The sequence below is a fragment of the Talpa occidentalis genome, unplaced genomic scaffold, assembly GCF_014898055.3.
Source record: "Talpa occidentalis isolate TD23 unplaced genomic scaffold, MPIMG_talOcc4v2.1 talOcc4.7, whole genome shotgun sequence".
In the NCBI taxonomy this organism is placed as follows: Eukaryota; Metazoa; Chordata; class Mammalia; order Eulipotyphla; family Talpidae; genus Talpa; species Talpa occidentalis.
In genome coordinates, this window is record NW_023605083.1 from 40,267,952 (window position 1) to 40,290,390 (window position 22,439).

The 22,439-nt window shown below is 42.1% G+C and overlaps 1 protein-coding gene across 1 annotated transcript; it reads right to left on the minus strand.

Annotated features, from left to right (window-relative positions):
* Positions 1-10,408: 10,408 nt before the first annotated feature.
* Positions 10,409-22,392, minus strand: LOC119231372 (olfactory receptor 1J4-like). Its single transcript, XM_037493147.1, is given in 4 exon segments — positions 10,409-10,966; positions 10,969-11,155; positions 14,821-14,843; positions 22,318-22,392. Coding segments are annotated over 4 exon segments (843 nt in total).
* Positions 22,393-22,439: the final 47 nt, after the last annotated feature.

Here is a 22,439-nt window from a genome sequence, read left to right on the forward strand (position 1 = left end):
TGACCCTTCCTCTCAGTGCAGAGCATGACCCTTGTGAACGGCCACTAAAGTGTCAGTGAGGATGGCACGTGGGCCCCAGGCCGTGGACGGTGCCCCACAGAGACACTGCCTATAATGAAAACATCAAAACACAACCACACACACTATCCTTGGAGTGACAGGCATATGTCAGTTTTGTTATAAACAAAACACAACATCACAGCTACCACTTGACTCTGTAACAATTTCATCCTCCTTCCTCTACTGCTCATGGATAAATGCAGGAACCCCTGCTCCAGACCGGGGATCACATCTTCTCTCTGCACACTCTGCAATCTCTTTACTTACCTGTAGGAGAAGCCAAATGAACATGTGGGAGTTATGCAGCAGGGAGGGCAGGTGTTTGAGATCAAAGGACTGGTTAAGAGACTGCAGATCACACCAGCAGTGATCTCCACTTGCCTAATAGGGACACAGTTGATGCTTGTGCTCTGGGCTAGAGAGCTCTTTCTCTGTCTCTGTCTCTACCTCTTGTCTTTTTCAATCTCCATCTCTCAGTCTATGTATGTATAAATATGTATGTACATACAAAATTCTGGCAGGAGACATTTTTACCTACATTACAAGCAAAGACCCATAAGGAATCCATAGGAAGAAACATTATTTTTTTTCCTCTTTGAATTAAAGCACAGTCAGACCTGCCATTCTTGATAAGTCAATGACCGTCTAATCAACGTCTGTGTCTTCAGCTTTTGTTGTGGGCACCAGGCAAAACGCACAAAGCAAATCCCTGTGAGCCTCTGACCTCCTGACATTTTGTGTCTGCCCTTGAACTTCAGAGCAATAGCCAGGAGGATGTTATTTTATAAACCATGAGAGGACAAAGAAATAGTCCCTAAACTCTTGGTGGAAAAATGCGCGTAGTCTAATTGCCCACAATTCCTGTCAGACCTTGCGGAGGAGCCTGTGCAGAGGCCAAAGAGACACTAGGAGCCACCTGGGAGGGTGTCTCAGGTGCAGGGACACTCTGGGTTGCCCATAGATCCAGATGTGAAGCAGGATAACTTAACCATCATCCAATGCCCTTGTGGCCAATGCTCTGGTCAGACAGCACTGGATGCTGGGCGCTGCCTGTCATTCATTGTTGCACTGAACATGTCAAGCAACTTCTCTCCTCAAGCTTGTTTCTGAAGTTGTTTTAACCTTGCTTTACTTTAAAGGGCAGATAATCACATTATAGTCAGTATGAAGTTTTTATTAAAGTTATATGAGATCATTCCTGTTAAGAACACATTAGTGCTAGTTCTTTATGTATATTCCAAGAAAGAAGAAGTAAATATATGATCATTGATGTTGATATAGTATTGATATGAATGAATGATTCAGTTAGTTTATTTATAATTTGAAAAGTCAATTGCAGTTCTATATCCAAACAATAGGTTAGAAGAGAGAAAAATGAAGAAAATCATCTCATTCACAATTACACAGAAAGAATAGAATTCCTAGGAGTAAACTTAAGAAAGGAGGTGAAGGATCCACACAATGAAAACTATAAGGCACTATTAAGAGAATTACGGATTGGGGCACAGCAGATCTCTCCTGCCTCACCTGCTGCTGCTCTTAGCAGTGTGTTTCAATAAATCTGCCTGTTCAATTTTCCCCTCTGTCTGATGAATTCTTTTTTTTTTTTAAATAATAAATTTTATTTTTATATTCCCCATACAATTGCAGCCCCCCCATTCTGACCCCAATCACTCCCCTCCCGCCCCCCACCCCCCTAAAAGTGTCTCTGGTTCATAGTTTTTTGTTGATTTTAATTTTCACTTTCTTATAGTTATTCATTTTCCTGGTCCTTATTTAAGTTTTCTAGATTCCTGCTATGAGTGAGACCATCCGGTATTTTTCTTTTTCTTTTTGGCTTATTTCGCTGAGCATGATCCCTTCCAGCGCCATCCATGTTGCTGCAAATTGCATGTGTTTATCTTTTTTGAATGCTGAGTAATATTCCATGGTATATATGTACCACATCTTCTTGATCCAGTCATCTATTTTTGGGCATTTGGGTTTTTTCCAAAGCTTAGCTGTTGTAAATAGTGCTGCTATAAACATAGGGGTGCAGGTGTTCTTTGGAATTGATGTTTCTGTGTCCTTTGGGTAAATACCTAGGAGTGGAATTGCTGGATCATATGGAAGCTCTATGTTTAGTAAGTCAAGAAATCTCCACACAGCTCTCCATAGTGGTTGGACCAGTTTGCACTCCCACCAAAAGTGCAGAAGAGTTCCTTTTTCTCCACACCCTCGCCAACATTTGTTGTTGCTAGTTTTTTTAATATGTGCCATTCTCACTGGTGTAAGATGGTACCTCATGGTAGTTTTGATTTGCATTTCCCTGATGACAAGTGATGTTGAACATTTTTTCATATGCCTGTTGGCCATTTGCATTTCCTCTTCAGAGAAGTTTCTTTTTAGCTCTTCTGCCCATTTTTTCACTGGATTATTTTCTTTGTTGTTGTTGAGTCTCATCAGCTCTTTGCAGATTTTTGTCATCAGTCCATTATCATTAGTGTTGGGTGCAAAAATGTTCTCCCAGTTGGTGGGGTTTTTCTTTGTTTTTGTTATTGTCTCTTTTGCTGTGCAGAAGCTCTTTAATTTGATGTAGTCCCAGCTGTTTATCTTCGCCTTCACTATCACTGCTTTGGGTGATGTGTCTGTAAAGATGTCTTTGATGTGCAAATCACGTAGTGTTTCGCCTATATTTCCTTCTATATATTTTATGGTTTCAGGTCTTATGTCTAGTTCTTTAATCCATTTTGAGTTGATTTTTGTGTATGGTGTGAGGTAGTGGTCAAGCTTCATTCTTTTGCATGTAGCGACCCAGTTTTCCCAGCACCATTTATTGAACAAACTTTCTTTGCTCCAATGCATAGTATTTGCTCCTTTGTCAAAGATTAGTTGACCAAAAATCTGTGGGTTTATTTCTGGATTTTCTATTCGATTCCATTGGTCTGTATGTCTGTTCTTGTTCCAATACCATGCAGTTTTGATGATTATGGCTTTGTAGTATAGTTTGAAGTCTGGGAGTGTGATGCCTCCATTCCCTTCTTTTTTTTTCAGGAGAGCTTTGGCTATTCGGGGTTTTTTGTGATTCCATATGAATTTCATCAGTAATTGTTCTATTTCTTTGAAGAATGACATTGAAATTTTGATTGGAATAGCATTGAATCTGTATATTGCTTTTGGTAGGATGGCCATTTTAATAATGCTTATTCTTCCAATCCATGAGCAGGGGATGTCTTTCCATTTCTTTGTGTCTTCTTCTATTTCTTTTAACAGTGTTTTATAGTTTTCTTTGTATAGGTCCTTTACCTCTTTTGTTAGATTTATTCCCAAATATTCGATTTTTTTGTTTCAATAATAAAAGGGATGTTTTTTTTTTGATTTCTTCTTCTTCAGATTTATTGTTTGTGTATAGGAAGGCTACTGACTTTTGAGTGTTGATTTTGTATCCTGCCACTTTACTGAACTGATTGATGAGTTGAATTAGTTTTTCTGTGGAGTTTTTGGGGTTCTCTATGTATAATATCATATCGTCTGCAAATAGTGATAGTTTGACTTCTTCTTTTCCTATTTGGATTCCTTGGATGTCTTTCTCTTGTTTTATTGCCCTGGCTAGGACTTCCAGTATTATATTGAAAAGCAGTGGTGAGAGTGGACATCCTTGTCTTGTTCCAGATCTTAATGGAAATGCTTTCAGCTTTTCACCATTGAGAATGATACTGGCTGTTGGCTTGTCATAGATGGCCTTTATGATGTTGAGGTATGTTCCTTGTATCCCAAGAATTTCAAGGGCTTTTATCATGAATGGGTGTTGCACTTTGTCGAAAGCTTTCTCAGCATCTATTGATATTATCATATGGTTTTTATATTTCTTTTTCTTGATGTGTTGGATAATGTTGATTGATTTTCGGATGTTAAACCATCCTTGTGTCCCTGGAATGAATCCTACTTGGTCGTGGTGAATTATCTTATGGATACATTGTTGGATTCTGATAGCTAAAATTTTATTGAGGATTTTTGCATCAGTGTTCATTAGGGAGATTGGCCTGTAGTTTTCCTTTTTTGTGTTGTCCTTGGTATTAGTGTAATGTTGGCTTCATAGAACGTGTTTGGTATTGTCCCTTCCTTCTCAATTTTTTGGAAGAGTTTGTGAAGGATAGGCACTAATTCGTCTCTGAATGTTTGGTAGAATTCATTTGTAAATCCATCAGGTCCTGGGCTTTTGTTTTTGGGGAGGTTTTTGATTACCATTTCAATTTCGCTAATTGTAATTGGTCTGTTTAGGTGTTCTATTTCTTCTTTATCTAGCTTTGGGTGATTGTAGAGTTGTAGGAATTTGTCCATCTCCTCTCGATTGTTGAACTTGTTTCCATATAACTGTTCATAGTAGTTACTGATTATTCTTTTGATTTCTGCTGTGTCCATTCTGATTTCTCCTCTTTCATTGATGATCCTGTTTATTTGTGCTTTCTCCCTTTTTTCCTTAGTGAGCCTGGCTAGGGGTTTGTCTATTTTATTGATTTTTTCAAAGAACCAGCTCTTGGTTTCATTGATCTTTTGGATTGTTTTTTTAGTTTCAATTTCATTTATTTCTGCTTTGGTTTTTATTATTTCTTTTCTTCTACTGGTTTTGGGGTTTTTTTGTTGTTCTTTTTCTAGATCTTTGAGCTTCGAGATTAGGTTGTTTCTTTGAGTTCTTTCTTGTTTTTTGATGTGAGCTTCTATTGCTATATATTTTCCTCTTATTACTGCTTTTGCTGCATCCCATACATTTAGGATATTGGTGTCCTCCTTGTCATTCAATTCAAAGAATTTTTTAATTTCTTCTTTGATCTCCTCGTTAGTCCAGTGGTCTTCCAGCAGTGTGGTTTTTAATCTCCATGCGGTAGGAAAGTTCCTTGCCTTCTTTTTATGGTTTATTTCTAGTTTGATGCCTTCATCGGAAAAGATGGTTGGTATGATTTCAATCTTGGTGTATCTGTTGATGTTTGTCGTGTGCCCCAGTATGTGATCGATCCTGGAGAATGATCCGTGTGCACTTGAGAAAAATGTGCACTCTGTTTTTTTGGGGTTTAGTGTTCTATAGATGTCTGTTAAACCCAAATACTCTATGTCCTTATTTAGAGCTTTAGTTTCTTTACTTATTTTTTGTCTTGTTGATCTATCCATTGTTGATAGTGGTGTGTTGAAGTCTCCCACTATGTATGTGTTTTCTCTGATGTCTATTTTCAGAGAGGACAACAGTTGTCTGATATATTTTGGTGCTCTTTCGTTTGGTGAGTATATATTAATGAGTGTTATTTCTTCTTGGAGTATTGTCCCCTTGATCATAATGTAGTGACCATTGGGGTCTCTTTTTATCTTTTTGAGTTTGAAATCTGTTTTATCTGATATAAGTATAGCTGTTCCTGCTTTCTTTTTTGGTCCATTTGCTTGTAGGATTGTTTTCCATCCTTTAACTTTGAGTCTATTTTTATCTTTTGTAGCTAAATGTGTTTCCTGGAGACAGCAAAAGGTTGGGTTTTGTTTCTTAATCCAGGCTGCAACTCTGTGTCTTTTTATTGAAGAGTTTAGTCCATTTACATTTAAAGTTAATATTGATATGTTAGCATCTGTATTTGCCATTGTGTTTGTCTTTCCTTTGATTTTATTTATTTATTCTTTTAATAACTTTTTTTTTTTTGGCCTTCTTTCGTTGTTATTCGTCCCTCTGAGGTTCTGGTTTTAGGATTCCTTGTAGTATTTTTTGGAGTGGGGGTTTAGTCGCAATGAAATTCCGGAGTTTCTCTTTGTCTGGGAAGGTCCTTATTCTTTCTTCATAGAGGAAGGAGAGCTTTGCGGGATAGAGTATTCTTGGTTGGCATCTGTTTTCTTGGAGTCTGTTGACTATGTCCTTCCACTCTCTCCTTGCCCGTAGTGTTTCTTCGGAGAAGTCTGATGTCAGCCTGATTGGTTTTCCTTTGAATGTTATCTGTTTCTTCCCTCTTGCCAGCTTCATTATTTTTTCCTTGTCCTGGATTCTTGGGAGCTTTACTATTATGTGTCTTGCTGTATTTTTCCTTTCATTGTGGAAGTTTGGTGTTCTTCTTGCTTCTTGTATCTCAATTTTCAGCTTCTTCTTCACATTTGGGAAGTTCTCTTCAATTATCTCTTTGAATATTTTCTCTGTTCCTATATCTTTCTCCTCTCCTTCTGGTATTCCTATAACTCTTATATTTCCTTTCCTCATGGAGTCAGATAGTTCCCGAAGTTTTTCTTCGTTCTTTTTCCTTCATACTTCTCTTTCCTTTTCTGTTTTGGTTCTTTCTATTTCTGTATCTTCAAGAGAACTTATTCGTTCTTCCATTTCATCTATTCTGCTCTCATTGCTTTTCCCAGAATTCTTTAGTTCTTCCATTAATTCTTTGATCTCCTGCATTTCTTTTACTTCCCTCTTTAGGAACTCAATTTCATTCTTCAGATCGTTGATTATTTTTCCCTTATCATTGTTTTCCTTTATGACTTCTGTCAGTTTTTTAATCACGGCAATTTTAAATTCTCTTTCTGGAAGGCTCAGAAGTTCTTCCAAGTTACTCTCGTTGCAGTCTGGGGGCTGGTTTTCTTTTTGTGGTGTGCCTTTTCCCTGAGGAGTTGCTAGGTTGCATGTGGTTCTTCTACTCCCTACTGTCTGTTTTCTAATTTGCCGTATGCGTTGGGACACTGGGTTGCTGGGACTGGCCGGCATCTTGGGTGAGCTTCTCTGCTCCCCTCTGGCTCCTCCGGGAGCCATCTGTCAGTTTCAAGCAGTCTTTACTGGAGAAAGGTCCCTGTTCTAAAATGCCGATGTGGGGACACACTCCCCTGTGTGTCTGTTCTGCCCCAGTGGTGGGTTCCTGCTCCCCCTCTGGGCTTGGACCGCGGGCCAGAGGGGGTCTGGCATGGGTGAACTTCCCCCGCTCACCTCTGGCTCCTGAGGTAGCCTTCTGCAGGTAGTCTTTACTGAAGAAATGTCCCTGTTCTAAAATGGTGATGCGGGACACACTCCCTGCGCTTCCGGTCTCAGGCACACTCTTCTGCGCCCCGGTCTGCTCCGGCTGTGGGTGCTCGCTCCCGCTGTGGGCTCAGACTACTGGTCGGAAGGGGCCCGGCGTGGGCTAACTCCCCAGCTGGCCACTGGCTCCTCCAGGAGCCTCTGCTGGTTTCAAGTCGCTAGGTGGCGCCAGAGATCTCTCCTAGAGCCCTTGGGGAGCTGATTTTTCCACCCCGTGGGACAGGGAACAGAGCGGGAATGGTAGGGTAAACCTCAATGGCTTTGGGGTGCTGTGTCTGCCTTGTGCCCCACTGTTGTGGAGAACCCACGCCCCAAATTTCATGCCCCGGTCTCAGTTCCAAAGCCCTCAGGTCCAGGACGTGGGCTGTAGCCCAGTTCAGTGTCCACAGAATGGAGTCTTTTGCACCCCGCTCCCGTGCCTGGGTGCCTGGTTCCTGTTTACTCAGTGAGGGACTTTCACCTCAGTGAGGATCTTCGCGCGCGTCTCCCCGCACGCCTAGGTCACAGGCGCGGGGACCTGGGCAGCCGGGATCCCGATCCGCGTTTGCTTTTCAACCGCACTGCTTTTCCGCGCGATCCCGATCCTGATCCGCGTTTGCTTTTCCAGCACGCTGCTTTTCCGCGCAAGCTTACCAGGCGGCCCAGGGCTGTGTGCTGGTGCTGGTCTCCTGGGGGGGGGGTGTCTCTGTTTAATGGCGCCTGGAGCTCACCTCCGCGGCGAATCCTGCAGGGTTCTCCGCAGCTCCCGTTCACGGGGTGTGGTGGCTGAAATAGTTCCTTTCCACTCACAGTCCCGCTTGCTGCGTAGTTTGTTCTTGTTGGTCGTTTTAGTTAGTTTTTTTCCTCCTCTCTGCTGTTCGGAGAGTGCTGACTCTGTGGGTGGGGGAGGGGAGCAGGGTTCTGCGCTTTCCTCCCTTCTAGTCCTCTTTTATGGCAACTTTCTTCTTCGGGTAGTTTGCTGGAGTCACCCGTTTATCTTTTCTGTCCCAGTTCTCACTGGGACCTGCCGCTTTACCTCCCAATTAACTTTTTTTTAATGGGAGATCTTACTCTCAGCGTCTCCTCACCGCCATGTTGCTCTGCCCCTCTGTCTGATGAATTCTTTCACCCATGCTTGTTTGGCATACACCCGATTCTCCCCCACCATAACAAGATGATATTGATTGGAAGAATTTACATTACTAACATGGACATACTCCCCAAAGAAGTATATAGATTGAATACAATCCTGATGGTAGTTATGGAGTGAAAACATATATTTGTAGAGATCTGAAATGATAATTCCTAAAACAAATGCAATAATGTGATCCAACATATAAATAGCATATAAATAAATTAAAAATCAATTAAATACTTGGACATAAGACCCCAAACCATAAAATACAAAGAAAACACCAGAGATGACACATTATCACATCGACCATGCAGGCATCTACAGGGAATTGACTCCTACAACAAGGGAAAATACAACAAAAATAAATAATTAGAACTAAAGGAAATTAAAAACATTTGTACAGTAAAAGAAAATACTAGCATATTAAAAAGACAGTCTACTAAGTGGGAGAATATATTTACACTTTAGACAACTAATAAGGGATCATATGTAAGGTGTACAAGAACCCATTCGACCTGCCAACAAAAACCCAAAACAGGGCCTTCTCGGTGCCAGGTGGGTTTAGCAGCCTGCTGTGAAGCTGTCTGCACCCTCTGCAGTGCAGTTTCGATTCCTGGCCGGCCAGGGAGATTCCCACATGGCGTGGCCGACCTCTCCTGCCTCGCCTGCTGCTCCCCTCCTCAGTGTTATTGGTCCATCTGCTTGTTCTGCTCCCCGCTCTGTCTCTGGTGAATTCTCTCAACCTCCACGCCTCTGACCTGTACCCCAGCTCTTTTATAATTAAATAAATATATATCTCTCTCTCTCCCGTCCCCTCTGTGTGTGTGTGTGTGTATATATATATGTGTGTGTGTGTGTGTATGTATATAAACCCAAAAACCCAACTACAAAATGGGCATATGATTGCAATAGATACTTCTCCAAAGAAAATATACAGTTGGTTAATGGATATATGGAAAAAAAGCTTATCTTCACTCTAATAAAAGAAAAGCAAATCAAAACAACAATGAAAACAACAAATCAAAACAACAAAAAAACAATCGCCTCGCTCTTGTGAGAATGGACATATTAAAAAGAACGGAAGGAAAAAATGGTGAGGATATTGGAAAAAAAAAAAAGAACTCATCCATGGTCAGAATGCAAGTTGGTGCAGCCTCTGCAGAAATGGTATGGAGCTTTTTTCAGAAAATACAAACAATGAAAATCCCATATGATCATTGCACATCTCCATCAGGCATTTACCCTAGATATGAAATCTCTAATACAAAAAGACTTATGCAACTGTATATTCATAGCAGTGCTGGCCACAAGTGCCAGTCATGGACCAACCTAAGTGCCCATCAACAGACAAATAGGTAAAGAAATTGTAGAATACATGTGCTTGGTGGAATACTACACACTGCAACGTGGATGGCCTCAAGGTGGTGATGTTAAGTGAAATAAGTCATAAAATGAAAGGCAGATACTGGGTGGTTTTACTTATCTATGGAATATAAATAACCAAACAGCATATACTGACAAAATACAGCAAAAAAAATCATCTTGAACAAAGGGAAAAAAACATTATTTGTTATCACAGAGAACAAGGTGGTGTGCTCAGTGAGAGGGGGGTGGCTGAGGCACTGGCATGGGTGGTTTGGTGGATGGTGCTGGAATATGGGCACATGTGGAGGAGAAAAAATATACATCCACAATTTTAATAAGTTTTAAATTAGAAAGAGCCCTGTCACAGATGTTCCAGAGTGTAAGTGTTCCCATTACAGCTGACTGCAATCAACCGACATGTCATCCTACAGTTGGGAAGAGCTGTGAACAATCAACTTGAAGATGAGGCAAACCTGGTCACCCCCCCCACCAAATAAATCCAGTCCCCTGGGAGCAGATCATGAAGCCAGGTCAGTGCCTTCATAACATAACAGAGAAAACACACACATGAACAGTGACATATCTCCAAAGTAGAAGGCAACAGACATTTGCAATTGTGTGAAATATTTTCAAAAGATTTTGCATATAACTTTCAAGAGATGATAAAAAAAGGAGAACAATGCAATGAGGATAATGAATATTTAACAAACCAAGTTACCAAATCTAATCTAGATGATACATTAAGATCTCTGACAGCAGAATGCATGTTCTTTTCAAGTTACATGGAGTTATCTAACCTCTCACATAATTTTAGGAGATACATCTCATGGCATTCGTGACCAAATCAGATGATTTACAGGTCGTCACTTGAAGAAGTTCACCTTATTGACAAATGTCACTAAGGCCTGTTCTATATCTCTATTCCTCAGGCTGTAGATGAAGGGGTTCAGCATGGGGGTGACGACCATGTACATCACAGAGGTGATCATGTCTTTGTCTCTGGAGGTGGATGAAAAAGAGAAGTAAACTCCTGCAGCTGTCCCATAGTATAAAGACACAACAAGAAGGTGGGAGCCACAGGTAGACAAGGCTTTAAAGAGACTTTTAGTGGAGGGGACTCTCAGGACAGTCCTCCCTATACGGACATAGGAGCCGAGGATGCCACCCAAAGACAGGGTAAAGAGCAATCCTGCCTCAGTGAAGATGACCAACTCATTGAGGGACACATCTGAGCAGCTCATCTTCAGGAGTGCAGAGAGGTCACAGAAGAAGTTGGGGATGTTACTGTCACCACAGAAGGAGACTTGGATCAAGAGCAGAGTGTGCAACAGAGAGTGGATGAGGGAAACAAACCAGGATCCCGCTACTAAGGAGACACACAGCTCCTGCCTCATGATGGTGGTGTAGTGGAGGGGCTGACAGAAATGGCCACGTATCTGTCAAAGGCCATCACTGCAAGAAGGAAAGTGTCAAGACAAGCAAAGAACAAAAAGAAATACATCTGGGAAATACATCCTCTATAGGAGATGGACAGTTGCTGAGTGTGCATGTTCGTGAGCATATTTGGGACAGTGACAGATGAGAAGGAGACATCAGAGAAGGCCAAGTGGCTGAGGAAGAAGTACATGGGGGTGTGGAGGCGCGAGTCCAGCCTGATGAGCAGGATGATGAGCAGGTTCCCCAGCACCGTGGTCAGGTACATGCCCAGGAACAGGGCGAAGAACAGACCCCGCTGCCCTGGATGGATGGGGAGCCCCAGGAGAGGAACTCGGACATACTGCTCTGGTTCTCCCACCTCATGCTGTTCATGTCTCTGTTGGTGATGAAGGAGAGAAGAAGAGGTAGGAAGTCTAGTATTAACTGCACCAACATTGCAATATCCTTTTTACCTGAAGGCATGATTTTTCAACCATCATCTATTTACTGCCCACAACTGTGGATGCGTGAATCCCAGTCTGTCACAGCGGGCTGTGAGGGTACATAAGACCTCACGATACCCTACAAAGTTTTCGTTCCAAGGAACCAGAGGGCAGTTTTCTCTATTCCACAAACATGTCTCGAACAACTGCCTTGGCCCAGTCTCCCCACAAAGCACTGAGTCCATAACAGCAAGCAGGAAATGCAGCCTCTGCCTTCAAGGAGTTTCCATCTTTCTGTCATTGCAGGTCACATGACAGTACCTGGCACGCATGGCAATGTCATGAGATGGGCAGCAGGAGAGAAAATTTCCTCTTGAAGAAATCTACACAATCTAAACTGAAAATTAATAGCTAGTGATTTCTCAGAAGTTAGAGTGAAGCTGGCAGGATGTAACTGATCACAGATACTGCTGTTCAGGTCAACAAAAGTCCATCTAGGATCCTAAGCAAACTCTAATAATGTCAAATCTTTGTCTTTAACCTATAGCATGCCAGACTCTACACCTATGGTTTCATATGCACTTTCTTTCTTTCTTTTTTTTTTAAAGATTTATTTATTTATTTGTACAAGCACTGGGTACAGTCAGAAGCACGGGAGGGTGAGAGAATTCACCAGAGCCAGAGCGGGGAGCAGAGCAGGCAGAGGGACCGAAGTACACTGCTGAGGGGAGCAGCGGGCAGCAGGAGAGGTCTGCGCGCCACGTAGGACCCTTCTTCGGTGTCCAGGGAGCAGCCGAGGATCGAACCGGCGCTGCAGAGGCCGCGGGCAGCTTCTCAACCCAGCACTCAACCGCTGCGCCACCGGGGAGGCCCTCATATGCACTTTCTACCTAAATCCTAGGCATAGCCCTAATAAAGCAACAGTATAAATCCTATTTCAAGGCCTCCCCGGTGGCGCAGCGGATTGAGCGCGGGCTGTGAAGCTGTCCGCAGCCTCTGCAGTGGGGATTCTCGGCTGGCCAGGGAGATTCCCACATGGTGTGGCAGACCTCTCCTGTCATGCCCGCTGCTCCCCTCAGCAGTGCACTTCGGTCCTTCTGCCTGCTCTGCTCCCCGCTCTGTCTCTGGTGAATTCTCTCACCCTCCCGCGCCTCTGGCTTGTACCCCAGTTCTTGTATATATAAATAAATCTTTAAAAAAATATTATTTTACCTAAGAGGAACAAAATAAACATTATCTAAGTGTGCAAAGATACATCAATAATCAGCAAAAAAGGCCAAATCAGAATATATCTCTATGGACAGAATCCACCATGAAACTCTCCGCAAACATCTCACTTCCCCAGTAGATAGAATAAATATAAATACAGTATAAAAATACATCTAAAGATTATATGATATATATGGTAATTATACCCTTCATTTCATAGATGGGAAAACAATCAGGACAAAGATATAAAGGTCAACAAGGTCTATAACTTCTCTGATGGTGGATTCCAGAGTCACCCTTCCTTTTGCAGTGAGTTACAGTTAAGATTAGAAGCACACACACACACACACACACACACACACACACACACACACACACACTCTGAAGAGGGATCCTCACTGTGTCAATCAAGCAGGGAGCAGGACAGTGATGTCTACTCAGGGACCATGAACTTGCTGAGGGCTCTGCTTACCTTGGTTCACAGCCACCAACAGGACAGTGACTGGAGCTGCATGTGGAGGCCTGGCTGCCCACTCTGGTTCTCCCTGAGAACAGAGGAAAGTTTCTCCGCTTCACTGAGAACCAGAGCAAACAAGCAGAAATCAACTGGACCAAATGGGACCTTGACTGGGGCAGGTCATGTGAGGAAGGCACTGGGTCCCGAGCCCTGGATGGATCAGGCCATGTGCTCCCGTGTGTGAGGGTGTGCAGGGGCCCCTGATCTTAGCCTTCTACTGTCCTGCCCCAGACAGCAGCGAAGTGGGGGTCTCCATCACACTGGAACTGGCTTGGGGAAAGAGAATAAAAATCCTCCTCTCTTCTGAACAACAATCATGAGCCAGGCGAGGTCCTGGGTAGTCTGTTTGCATTGTCCCATTACTCCTCAGAATAGCACTGTATGAGGGAGTAGTTACCCTCTTTTGACAGACGGGATCTGAATGTCAGAGAGCAAACTTAAGGGCTAAGTGAGGACTGCACCACAATGGACATGCTGCAGGCACTGTGGTCCCATCCATTAGTATGTGACACCTGCCCAGTGGGGTGACCTGAGTGACCCTCAATGCAGAGCATGACCACTGTGAATGGCCCCTAAGGGGTCAGTGAAGAATGCACATGAGCCCCATGCCATCGACACTGCCCCACAGAAACACTGCTAGTAATGAAAACATCAAAACACAACCACACACACTACACCTTGGAGTGACATGCATATGTCAGTTTTGCCATAAACAAAAGCCACATCACACCTACTACTTGACTCTGTAACAATTTCAGATCCTTCCCCTGCTGCTCAGGGATAAAGGCAGGATCCCTGCTCCAGAGTGGGGAGCACATCTTCTCTCTTTACACTCTGCAGTCTCTTTCCTTACCTGTGCTGGGTAGCCAGAGATGAACATGTGGGAGTCATGCAGCAGGGAGGGCAGATACTTGAAATCAAAGGACTGGTTAAGAGACTGCAGGTCCCACCCAGCAGTGGTGCCCACTTGCCTATTGGGGACCCAGTAGGAGCTTGAGCTCTGGGCCAAAGAGAGGAAAAGAATCACCTCGTGTCATTTTACCTCTGTCTCTTGTGTCCGTCTCTCTGTCTCTTCCTACCGTCTTTTCAATCTCTGTCTCAGATATGTATGTATAAATATGTAGGTACATGCAAAATTCTGGCAGGAGACATATTTTTATCTACATGACAAGCAAAGACCCATAAGGAATCCATAGGAAGAAACATTTTTGATACTCTTAGAATTTACAGCACACTCTGACCTGCCATTCTTGCTAAGTCAATGACCTTCTAATTAGTGTCTGTGTTCTCAGCTGCTGTAGTGGACGCCAGGCAAAAAGTACAAAGCAAATCCCTGAGCCTATGACCTCCTGACTTTTTGTGTCTGCCCTTGAACTTCATAATAATAGCCAGGAAGATGCCATTTTTTAAACCATGAGAGGACAAGAAATAGTCCCTAAACACTAGGTGAAAATGCCTGCAGTTAATTGCTGCAGTTCCTATCAGACCTTGGGGAGGAGCCCGTGCAGAGATCAAAGAGAATGAACTAGGGAACCACCTGGGGGGGTGTCTCAGGTACAGGGACACTCTGGGTGCCCAGAGATCCAGTAGGGAAGCAGGATCTTCTAACACCCAACTTTTAACACCCATGTGGCCAATGCCCTGGTGTGACAGCACTTGATGCTGGGCTCTGCCTGACATTTTTGGTGGCTCTGAACATGTAACTTCTACAACCTTGTTTCACAAGTTGTTTCAACCTTGTTCCACTTTATTTTTTTTTTTTCTTTCCTTGAAATTTTTTTTTTTTAATCTTAAATTTTATTTTTATATTCCCCCATACGATTGCAAACGCCCATTCTGACCCCAATACTTCCCCTCCCGCCCCCCACCCCCCAAAAAGTGTCTCTGGTTCATAGTTTTTTGTTGATTTTGATTTTCACTTTCTTATATTCATTTTCCTGGTCCCTTATTTAAGTTTTCTAGATTCCTGCTATGAGTGAGACCATCCGGTATTTTTTTTTTTCTTTTTGGCTTATTTCGCTGAGCATGATCCCTTCCAGCGCCATCCATGTTGTTGCAAATTGCATGTGTTTATCTTTTTTGAATGCTGAGTAATATTCCATGGTATATATGTACCACATCTTCTTGATCCAGTCATCTACTTTGGGGCATTTGGGTTGTTTCCAAAGCTTAGCTATTGTAAACAGTGCTGCTATAAACATAGGGGTGCAGGTGCTCTTTGGAATTGATGTTTCTGTGTCCTTTGGGTAAATACCTAGGAGTGGAATTGCTGGATCATATGGGAGCTCTATGTTTAGTAGGTCCAGAAATCTCCACACAGCTCTCTATAGTGGTTGGACTAGTTTGCACTCCCACCAACAGTGCAGAAGAGTTCCTTTTTCTCCACATCCTCGCCAACATTTGTTGTTGCTAGTTTTTTTAATATGTGCCATTCTCACTGGTGTGAGATGGTATCTCATGGTAATTTTGATTTGCATTTCCCTGATTGCAAGTGATGTTGAACATTTTTTCATATGTCTGTTGGCCATTTGCATTTCCTCTTCAGAGAAGTTTCTTTTTAGCTCTTCTGCCCATTTTTTGACGGGATTATTTTCTTTGTTGTTGCTGAGTCTCATCAGCTCTTTGCAGATTTTTGTGATCAGTCCTTTATCATTAGTGTTGGGTGCAAAAATGTTCTCCCAGTTGGTGGGGTTTCTCTTTGTTTTTGTTATTGTCTCTTTTGCTGTGCAGAAGCTCTTTAATTTGATGTAGTCCCAGCTGTTTATCTTTGCCTTCACTATCACTGCTTTGGGTGATGTGTCTGTAAAGATGTCTTTGATGTGCAAATCCCGTAGTGTTTCGCCTATATTTCCTTCTATGTATTTTATGTTTCAGGTCTTATGTCTAGTTCTTTAATCCATTTTGAGTTGATTTTTGTGTATGGTGTGAGGTAGTGGTCAAGCTTCATTCTTTTGCATGTAGCGACCCAGTTTTCCCAGCACCATTTATTGAACAAACTTTCTTTGCTCCAATGCATAGTCTTTGCTCCTTTGTCAAAGATTAGTTGACCATAAATCTGTGGGTTTATTTCTGGATTTTCTATTCGATTCCATTGGTCTGTATATCTGTTCTTGTTCCAATACCATGCAGTTTTGATGATTATGGCTTTGTAGTATAGTTTGAAGTCTGGGAGTGTGATGCCTCCATTTCCTTCTTTTTTTTTCAGTAGAGCTTTGGCTATTCGGGGTTTTTGGTGATTCCATATGAATTTCATCAATAATTGTTCTATTTCTTGAAGAATGCCATTGAGATTTTGATTGGATAGCATTGAATCTGTATATTGCTTTTGGTAGGATGGCCATTTTAATAATGTTTCTTCTTCCAATCCATGAGCAGGGGATGTCTTTCCATTTCTTTGTGTCTTCTTCTATTCTTTTAACAGTGTTTTATAGTTTTCTTTGTATAGGTCCTTTACCTCTTTGTTAGATTTATTCCCAAATATTTGATTTTTTTGTTTCAATAATAAAAGGGGTGGTTTTTTTTGATTTCTCTTCTTCTTCAGATTTATTGTTTGTGTATAGGAAGTACTGACTTTTGCGTGTTGATTTTGTATCCTGCCACTTTACTGAATTGATTGATGAGTTGAATTAGTTTTTCTGTGGAGATTTTGGGGTTCTCTATGTATATTATCATATCATCTGCAAATAGTGATAGTTTGACTTCTTCTTTTCCTATTTGGATTCCTTGGATGTCTTTCTCTTGTCTTATTGCTCTGGCTAGGACTTCCAGTATTATATTGAAAAGCAATGGTGAGAGTGGACATCCTTGTCTTGTTCCAGATCTTAATGGAATTGCTTTCAGCTTTTCACCATTGAGAATGATACTGGCTGTTGGCTTGTCATAGATGGCCTTTATGATGTTGAGGTATGTTCCTTGTATCCCAGATTTCAAGGGCTTTTATCATGAATGGGTGTTGCACTTTGTCGAAAGCTTTCTCAGCATCTATTGATATTATCATATGGTTTTATATTTCTTTTTGTTGATGTGTTGGATAACGTTGATTGATTTTTCGGATGTTAAAACATCCTTGTGCCCCTGGAATGAATCCAACTTGCTCGTGGTGAATTATCTTATGGATACATTGTTGGATTCTGATAGCTAAAATTTTCTTGAGGATTTTTGCATCAGTGTTCATTAGGGAGATTGGCCTGTAGTTTTCCTTTTTTGTGTTGTCCTTGTTCGGTTTTGGTATTAGTGTAATATTGGCTTCATAGAACGTGTTTGGTATTGTCCCTTCCTTCTCAATTTTTTGGAAGAGTTTGTGAAGGATAGGCACTAATTCGTCTCTGAATGTTTGGTAGAACACATTTGTAAATCCATCAGGTCCTGGGCTTTTGTTTTTGGGGAGGTTTTTGATTACCATTTCAATTTCGCTGCTTGTAATTGGTCTGTTTAGGTGTTCTATTTCTTCTTTATCTAGCTTTGGGTGATTGTAGAGTTGTAGGAATTTGTCCATCTCCTCTAGATTGTTGAACTTGTTTCCATATAACTGTTCATAGTAGTTACTGATTATTCTTTTGATTTCTGCTGTGTCCGTTGTGATTTCTCCTCTTTCATTTATGATCCTGTGTATTTGTGCTTTCTCCCTTTTTTTCCTTTGTGAGCCTGGCTAGGGGTTGTCTATTTTATTTATTTTTTCAAAGAACCAGCTCTTGGTTTCATTGATCTTTTGGATTGTTTTTTTAGTTTCAATTTCATTTATTTCTGCTTTGGTTTTTATTATTTCTTTGTTCTACTGGATTTGGGGTTTTTTTGTTGTTCTTTTTCTAGATCTTTGAGCTTCGAGATTAGGTTGTTTCTTTGAGTTCTTTCTTGTTTTTTGATGTGAGCTTCTATTGCTATATGTTTTCCTCTTATTACTGCTTTTGCTGCATCCCATACATTTAGGATATTGGTGTCCTCCTTGTCATTCAATTCAAAGAATTTTTTAATTTCTTCTTTGATCTCCTCGTTAGTCCAGTGGTCTTCCAGTAGTGTGGCTTTTAATCTCCATGAGGTAGGATAGTTCCTTGCCTTCTTTTTATGATTTATTTCTAGTTTGATGCCTTCGTGGTCAGAAAAGATGGTTGGTATGATTTCAATCTTGGTGTATCTGTTGATGTTTGTCTTGTGCCCCAGTATGTGATCGATCCTGGAGAATGATCCGTGTGCGCTTGAGAAAAATGTGTACTCCGTTTTTTTTGGGTTTAGTGTTCTATAGATGTCTGTTAAGCCCAAATGCTCTAGGTCCTTATTTAGAGCTTTGGTTTCTTTACTTATTTTTTGTCTTGTTGATCTATCCATTGTTGATAGTGGTGTGTTGAAGTCTCCCCCTACATATGTGTTTTCTCTGATGTCTGTTTTCAGAGAGGACAACAGTTGTCTGATATATTTTGGTGCTCTTTCGTTTGGTGAGTATATGTTAATGAGTGTTATTTCTTCTTGAAGTATTGTCCCCTTAATCATAATGTAGTGACCATTGGGGTCTCTTTTTATTTTTTTGAGTTTGAAGTCTGTTTTATCTGATATAAGTATAGCTGTTCCTGCTTTCTTTTTTGGCCCATTTGCTTGTAGGATTGTTTTTCCATCCTTTGACTTTGAGCCTATTTTTATCTTTTGTAGCTAAATGTGTTTCCTGGAGACAGCAAAAGGTTGGGTTTTGTTTCTTAATCCAGGCTGCAACTCTGTGTCTTTTTATTGAAGAGTTTAGTCCATTTACATTTAAAGTTAATATTGATATGTTAGCATCTGTATTTGCCATTATGTTTGTCTTTCCTTTGATTTTATTTATTCTTTTAATAACTTTTTTTTTTTTGGTCTTCTTTCGTTGTTATTCGTCCCTCTGAGGTTCTGGCTTTAGGATTCCTTGTAGTTTTTTTGTAGTGGGGTTTATTCGTAATGAAATTCCGGAGTTTTCTCTTTGTCTGGGAAGGTCCATATTCTTTCTTCATGGAGGAAAGAGAGCTTTGCGGGATAGAGTATTCTTGGTTGGCATCTGTTTTCTTGGAGTCTGTTGCCTATGTCCCTCCACTCTCTCCTTGCCCGTAGTGTTTCTTCAGAGAAGTCTGATGTCAGCCTGATTGGTTTTCCTTTGAATGTTATCTGTTTCTTCCCTCTTGTCAGCTTCATTATTTTTTCCTTGTCCTGGATTCTTGGGAGCTTTACTATTATGTGTCTTGCTGTGTTTTTCCTTTCGTCGTGGAAGTTTGGTGTTCTTCTTGCTTCTTGTATATCAATTTTCAGCTCCTTCTTTGCATTTGGGAAGTTCTCTTCAATTATCTCCTGGAATATTTCTCTGTTCCTACCTCTCTCTCCTCTCTCTCTTCTGGAATTCCTATAATTCTTATATTTCCTTTCCTCAAGGAGTCAGATAGTTCTCGAAGTCTTTCTTCATTCTTTTTCCTTCGTACTTCTCTTTCCTTTTCTGTTTTGGTTCTTTTTATTTCTGTGTCTTCAAGAGAACTTATTCGTTCTTCCATTTCATCTATTCTGCTTTCCTTGCTTTTCCCGGAGTTCTTTAGTTCCTCCATTAATTCTTTGATCTCCTGCATTTCTTTTACTTCCCTCTTTAGGGACTCAATTTCATTCTTCTGACCATTGTTTTCCCTCTTTAGGGACTCAATTTCCTTCTTCTGATCTATCACTTTTTTAGTCATGGCAATTTTAAATTCTCTTTCTGGAAGGCTCAGAAGTTCTTCCAAGTTGCTGTCGTTGCAATCTGGGGAGTGGTTTTCTTTTGTGGTGTGCTTCTTTCCTGAGGAGTTGTTAGGTTGTGTGTGGTTCTTCTACTCCCTACTGTCTGTTTTCTAATTTGTCGTATGCGTTGGGACACTGTGATGCTCGGACTGACTGGCATCTTGGGAGAACTTCTCCTCGCTCCCCTCTGGCTCTTCCAGGAGCCATCTCTGCCTTCTGGGGGAGCTTTCTGCTGGTTTTAGGCAGTTTTTACTGAAGAAATGTCCCTGTTCTCAAATGGCGAAGCGGGATGCAGTCCCTGCGCCTCCGGTTTCAGGCACACTCTTCTGTGCACCCGGTCTGCCCCGGACGTGGGTGCCTGCTCCCTCTGTGGGCTCAGACTGCTGGTCGGAAGGGGCCTGGCGTGGAATAACTTCCCGGCTGGCCACTGCAGAAGCCTTCTGCCCTTTTCAAGCAGTCTTAAGAAATTTCCTGTTCTATGGGGTGTTAGTGACTTTTTTTTTCCTGGTCACTAGGTGGCGCCAGAGATCTCTCCTATTGTCCTTGGGGGGCTGTTTTTCGTCCCCCCCACCCCGTGGGACAGGGAACAGAGCGGGAATGGTAGGGTACACCTCAACAGCTTTGGGGTGCTGTGTCTGCCTTGTGCCCCACCATCATGGAGAACCCACGCCCCGAATTTTCGTGCCCCGGGTCTCAGTTCAAAGCCCTCAGTTCCAGGACGCGGGCTGTAGCCCAGTTCAGTGGCGCGGGAATGGCGCCTTTTGCACCCCTCCCGTGCCCGGGTGCCTGGTTCCTGCTCACTCAGGGAGGGACCTTCACCTCAGTGAGGACCTCCGCGTGTCTCCCCGCAAGCCTAGGTCGCAGGCGCGGGTACCTGGGCAGCCGCGATCCAGGTCTGCACTTGCTTTTCAAGCTCCCCGAGCGCGCCGCGTTTCCGCGCAAGCTTACCGGCAGCCCGGGCTGTGTGCGCGTCTCCTGGGGTCTTTGTTCTTCTCTAATGGCGCCCGGAGCAGTTCGCTCGCCATGGCGAATCCTGCAGGGTTCGCCTCAGCTCCCGTTCACGGGGTGTGGTGGCTGCAATAGTTCCTTTCCACTCACGGTCCCGCTTGCTGCGTCGTTTGTTCTTGTTGGTTGTTTTGGTTTGTTGTTTCCCTCCTGTCTGCCGGTGGGAGAGTGCCGCCTCTGTGGGCGGGGGAGGGGAGCAGGGTTCTGCGCTTCCCTCCCTTCTGGTCCTCTTTTATGGCCACTTTCTTCTTCGGGTAGTTTGCTGGAGTCACCCGTTTATCTTCCATGTCCCGGTTCTCACTGGGACCTGCCGCTTTTCCTCCCTATTAACTTTTTTTAATGGGAGATCTTACTCGCAGCGTCTCCTCGCCGCCATGTTGCTCCCCTTGTTCCACTTTAAAGTGCAGATAATCAGAGTACCATCAGTATGAAGTTTTTATTAAAGTTATATTAGAACATTCCTGCAAATACACGTAAGAGCATCATAAATGTCAGTTCTTACCACGTTAGAGCACCATAAATGTCAGTGCTACTGTGTATTCCAAGAAAGGAGATGTAAATATATTATTACTCCTGTTGTTACAGTATTGATATGAATGAATGACAGTTAGTTGATTTATAATTTGAAAAGTCTGTTGCAGTCTGTATGCAAACAATAGGTTAGAAGAGAGAAAAACGAAGAAAATAATGCCATTCACAATTACACAGAAAGAACAGAATACCTAGCAGTAACTTTACAAAGGAGATGAAGGATCCATAGAATGCGAACTATAAGACATTATTAAGAGAATTATGGACTGGGGCACAGCAGACCTCTCCTGCCTTACCCGTTGCTACTTTTAGCAGTGTGCTTCAATAAATCTGCCTGTTCTGTTTTCCACATTGCCCCTGATGAATTCTTTCACCCTTATGCCTCAGGCCTACACCTGGTTGTTCCCCATCCAAATATGTGTGTGTGTGTATATATATATATACATATATATATATGTATATATATGTGTATATATATATGTATTGGAAGAATTTACATTACTAACACGGACATGCTACCCAAAGAAATATATATATATATATATATAACATATATATATTACATATATATATATATATTCAATACAATCCTGGAGGACTGTCATAAAGTGAAAGGCAGATATGGGTGGTTTCACTTATCTGTGGAATATAAATAACCAAAAGCATATACTGGCAAAATATAGCAAAAAACATGATCTTGAACTAGGGAAAAAACATAATTTGTTAGGGGAGAAAGCAAGGGGTGTGAGCAGTGAGTGTGGTGAGGGGCTAGGGCACTGGCATAGGTGGTTTGGTGGATGGTGGTGGAATATGGGCATCTGTGGAGGAGTCAAAATATACATCCACAATACAGTATCTTTTAACTTAAAAAGAGCCCCATCACAGATGTTCCCATTCCATAGTGTAGGTATTCCCAATAGAGCTGACTTCAATCTACCAACATGTCTTTGTAGAGTTGGGAAGAGCTGTGAACCATCAACTTGAAGATGAGGCAAGCTTGTTCAGCCCCCATCACGTAACATCAGTCCACTAGCAGCAGATCATGAAGCTAGATCTGTG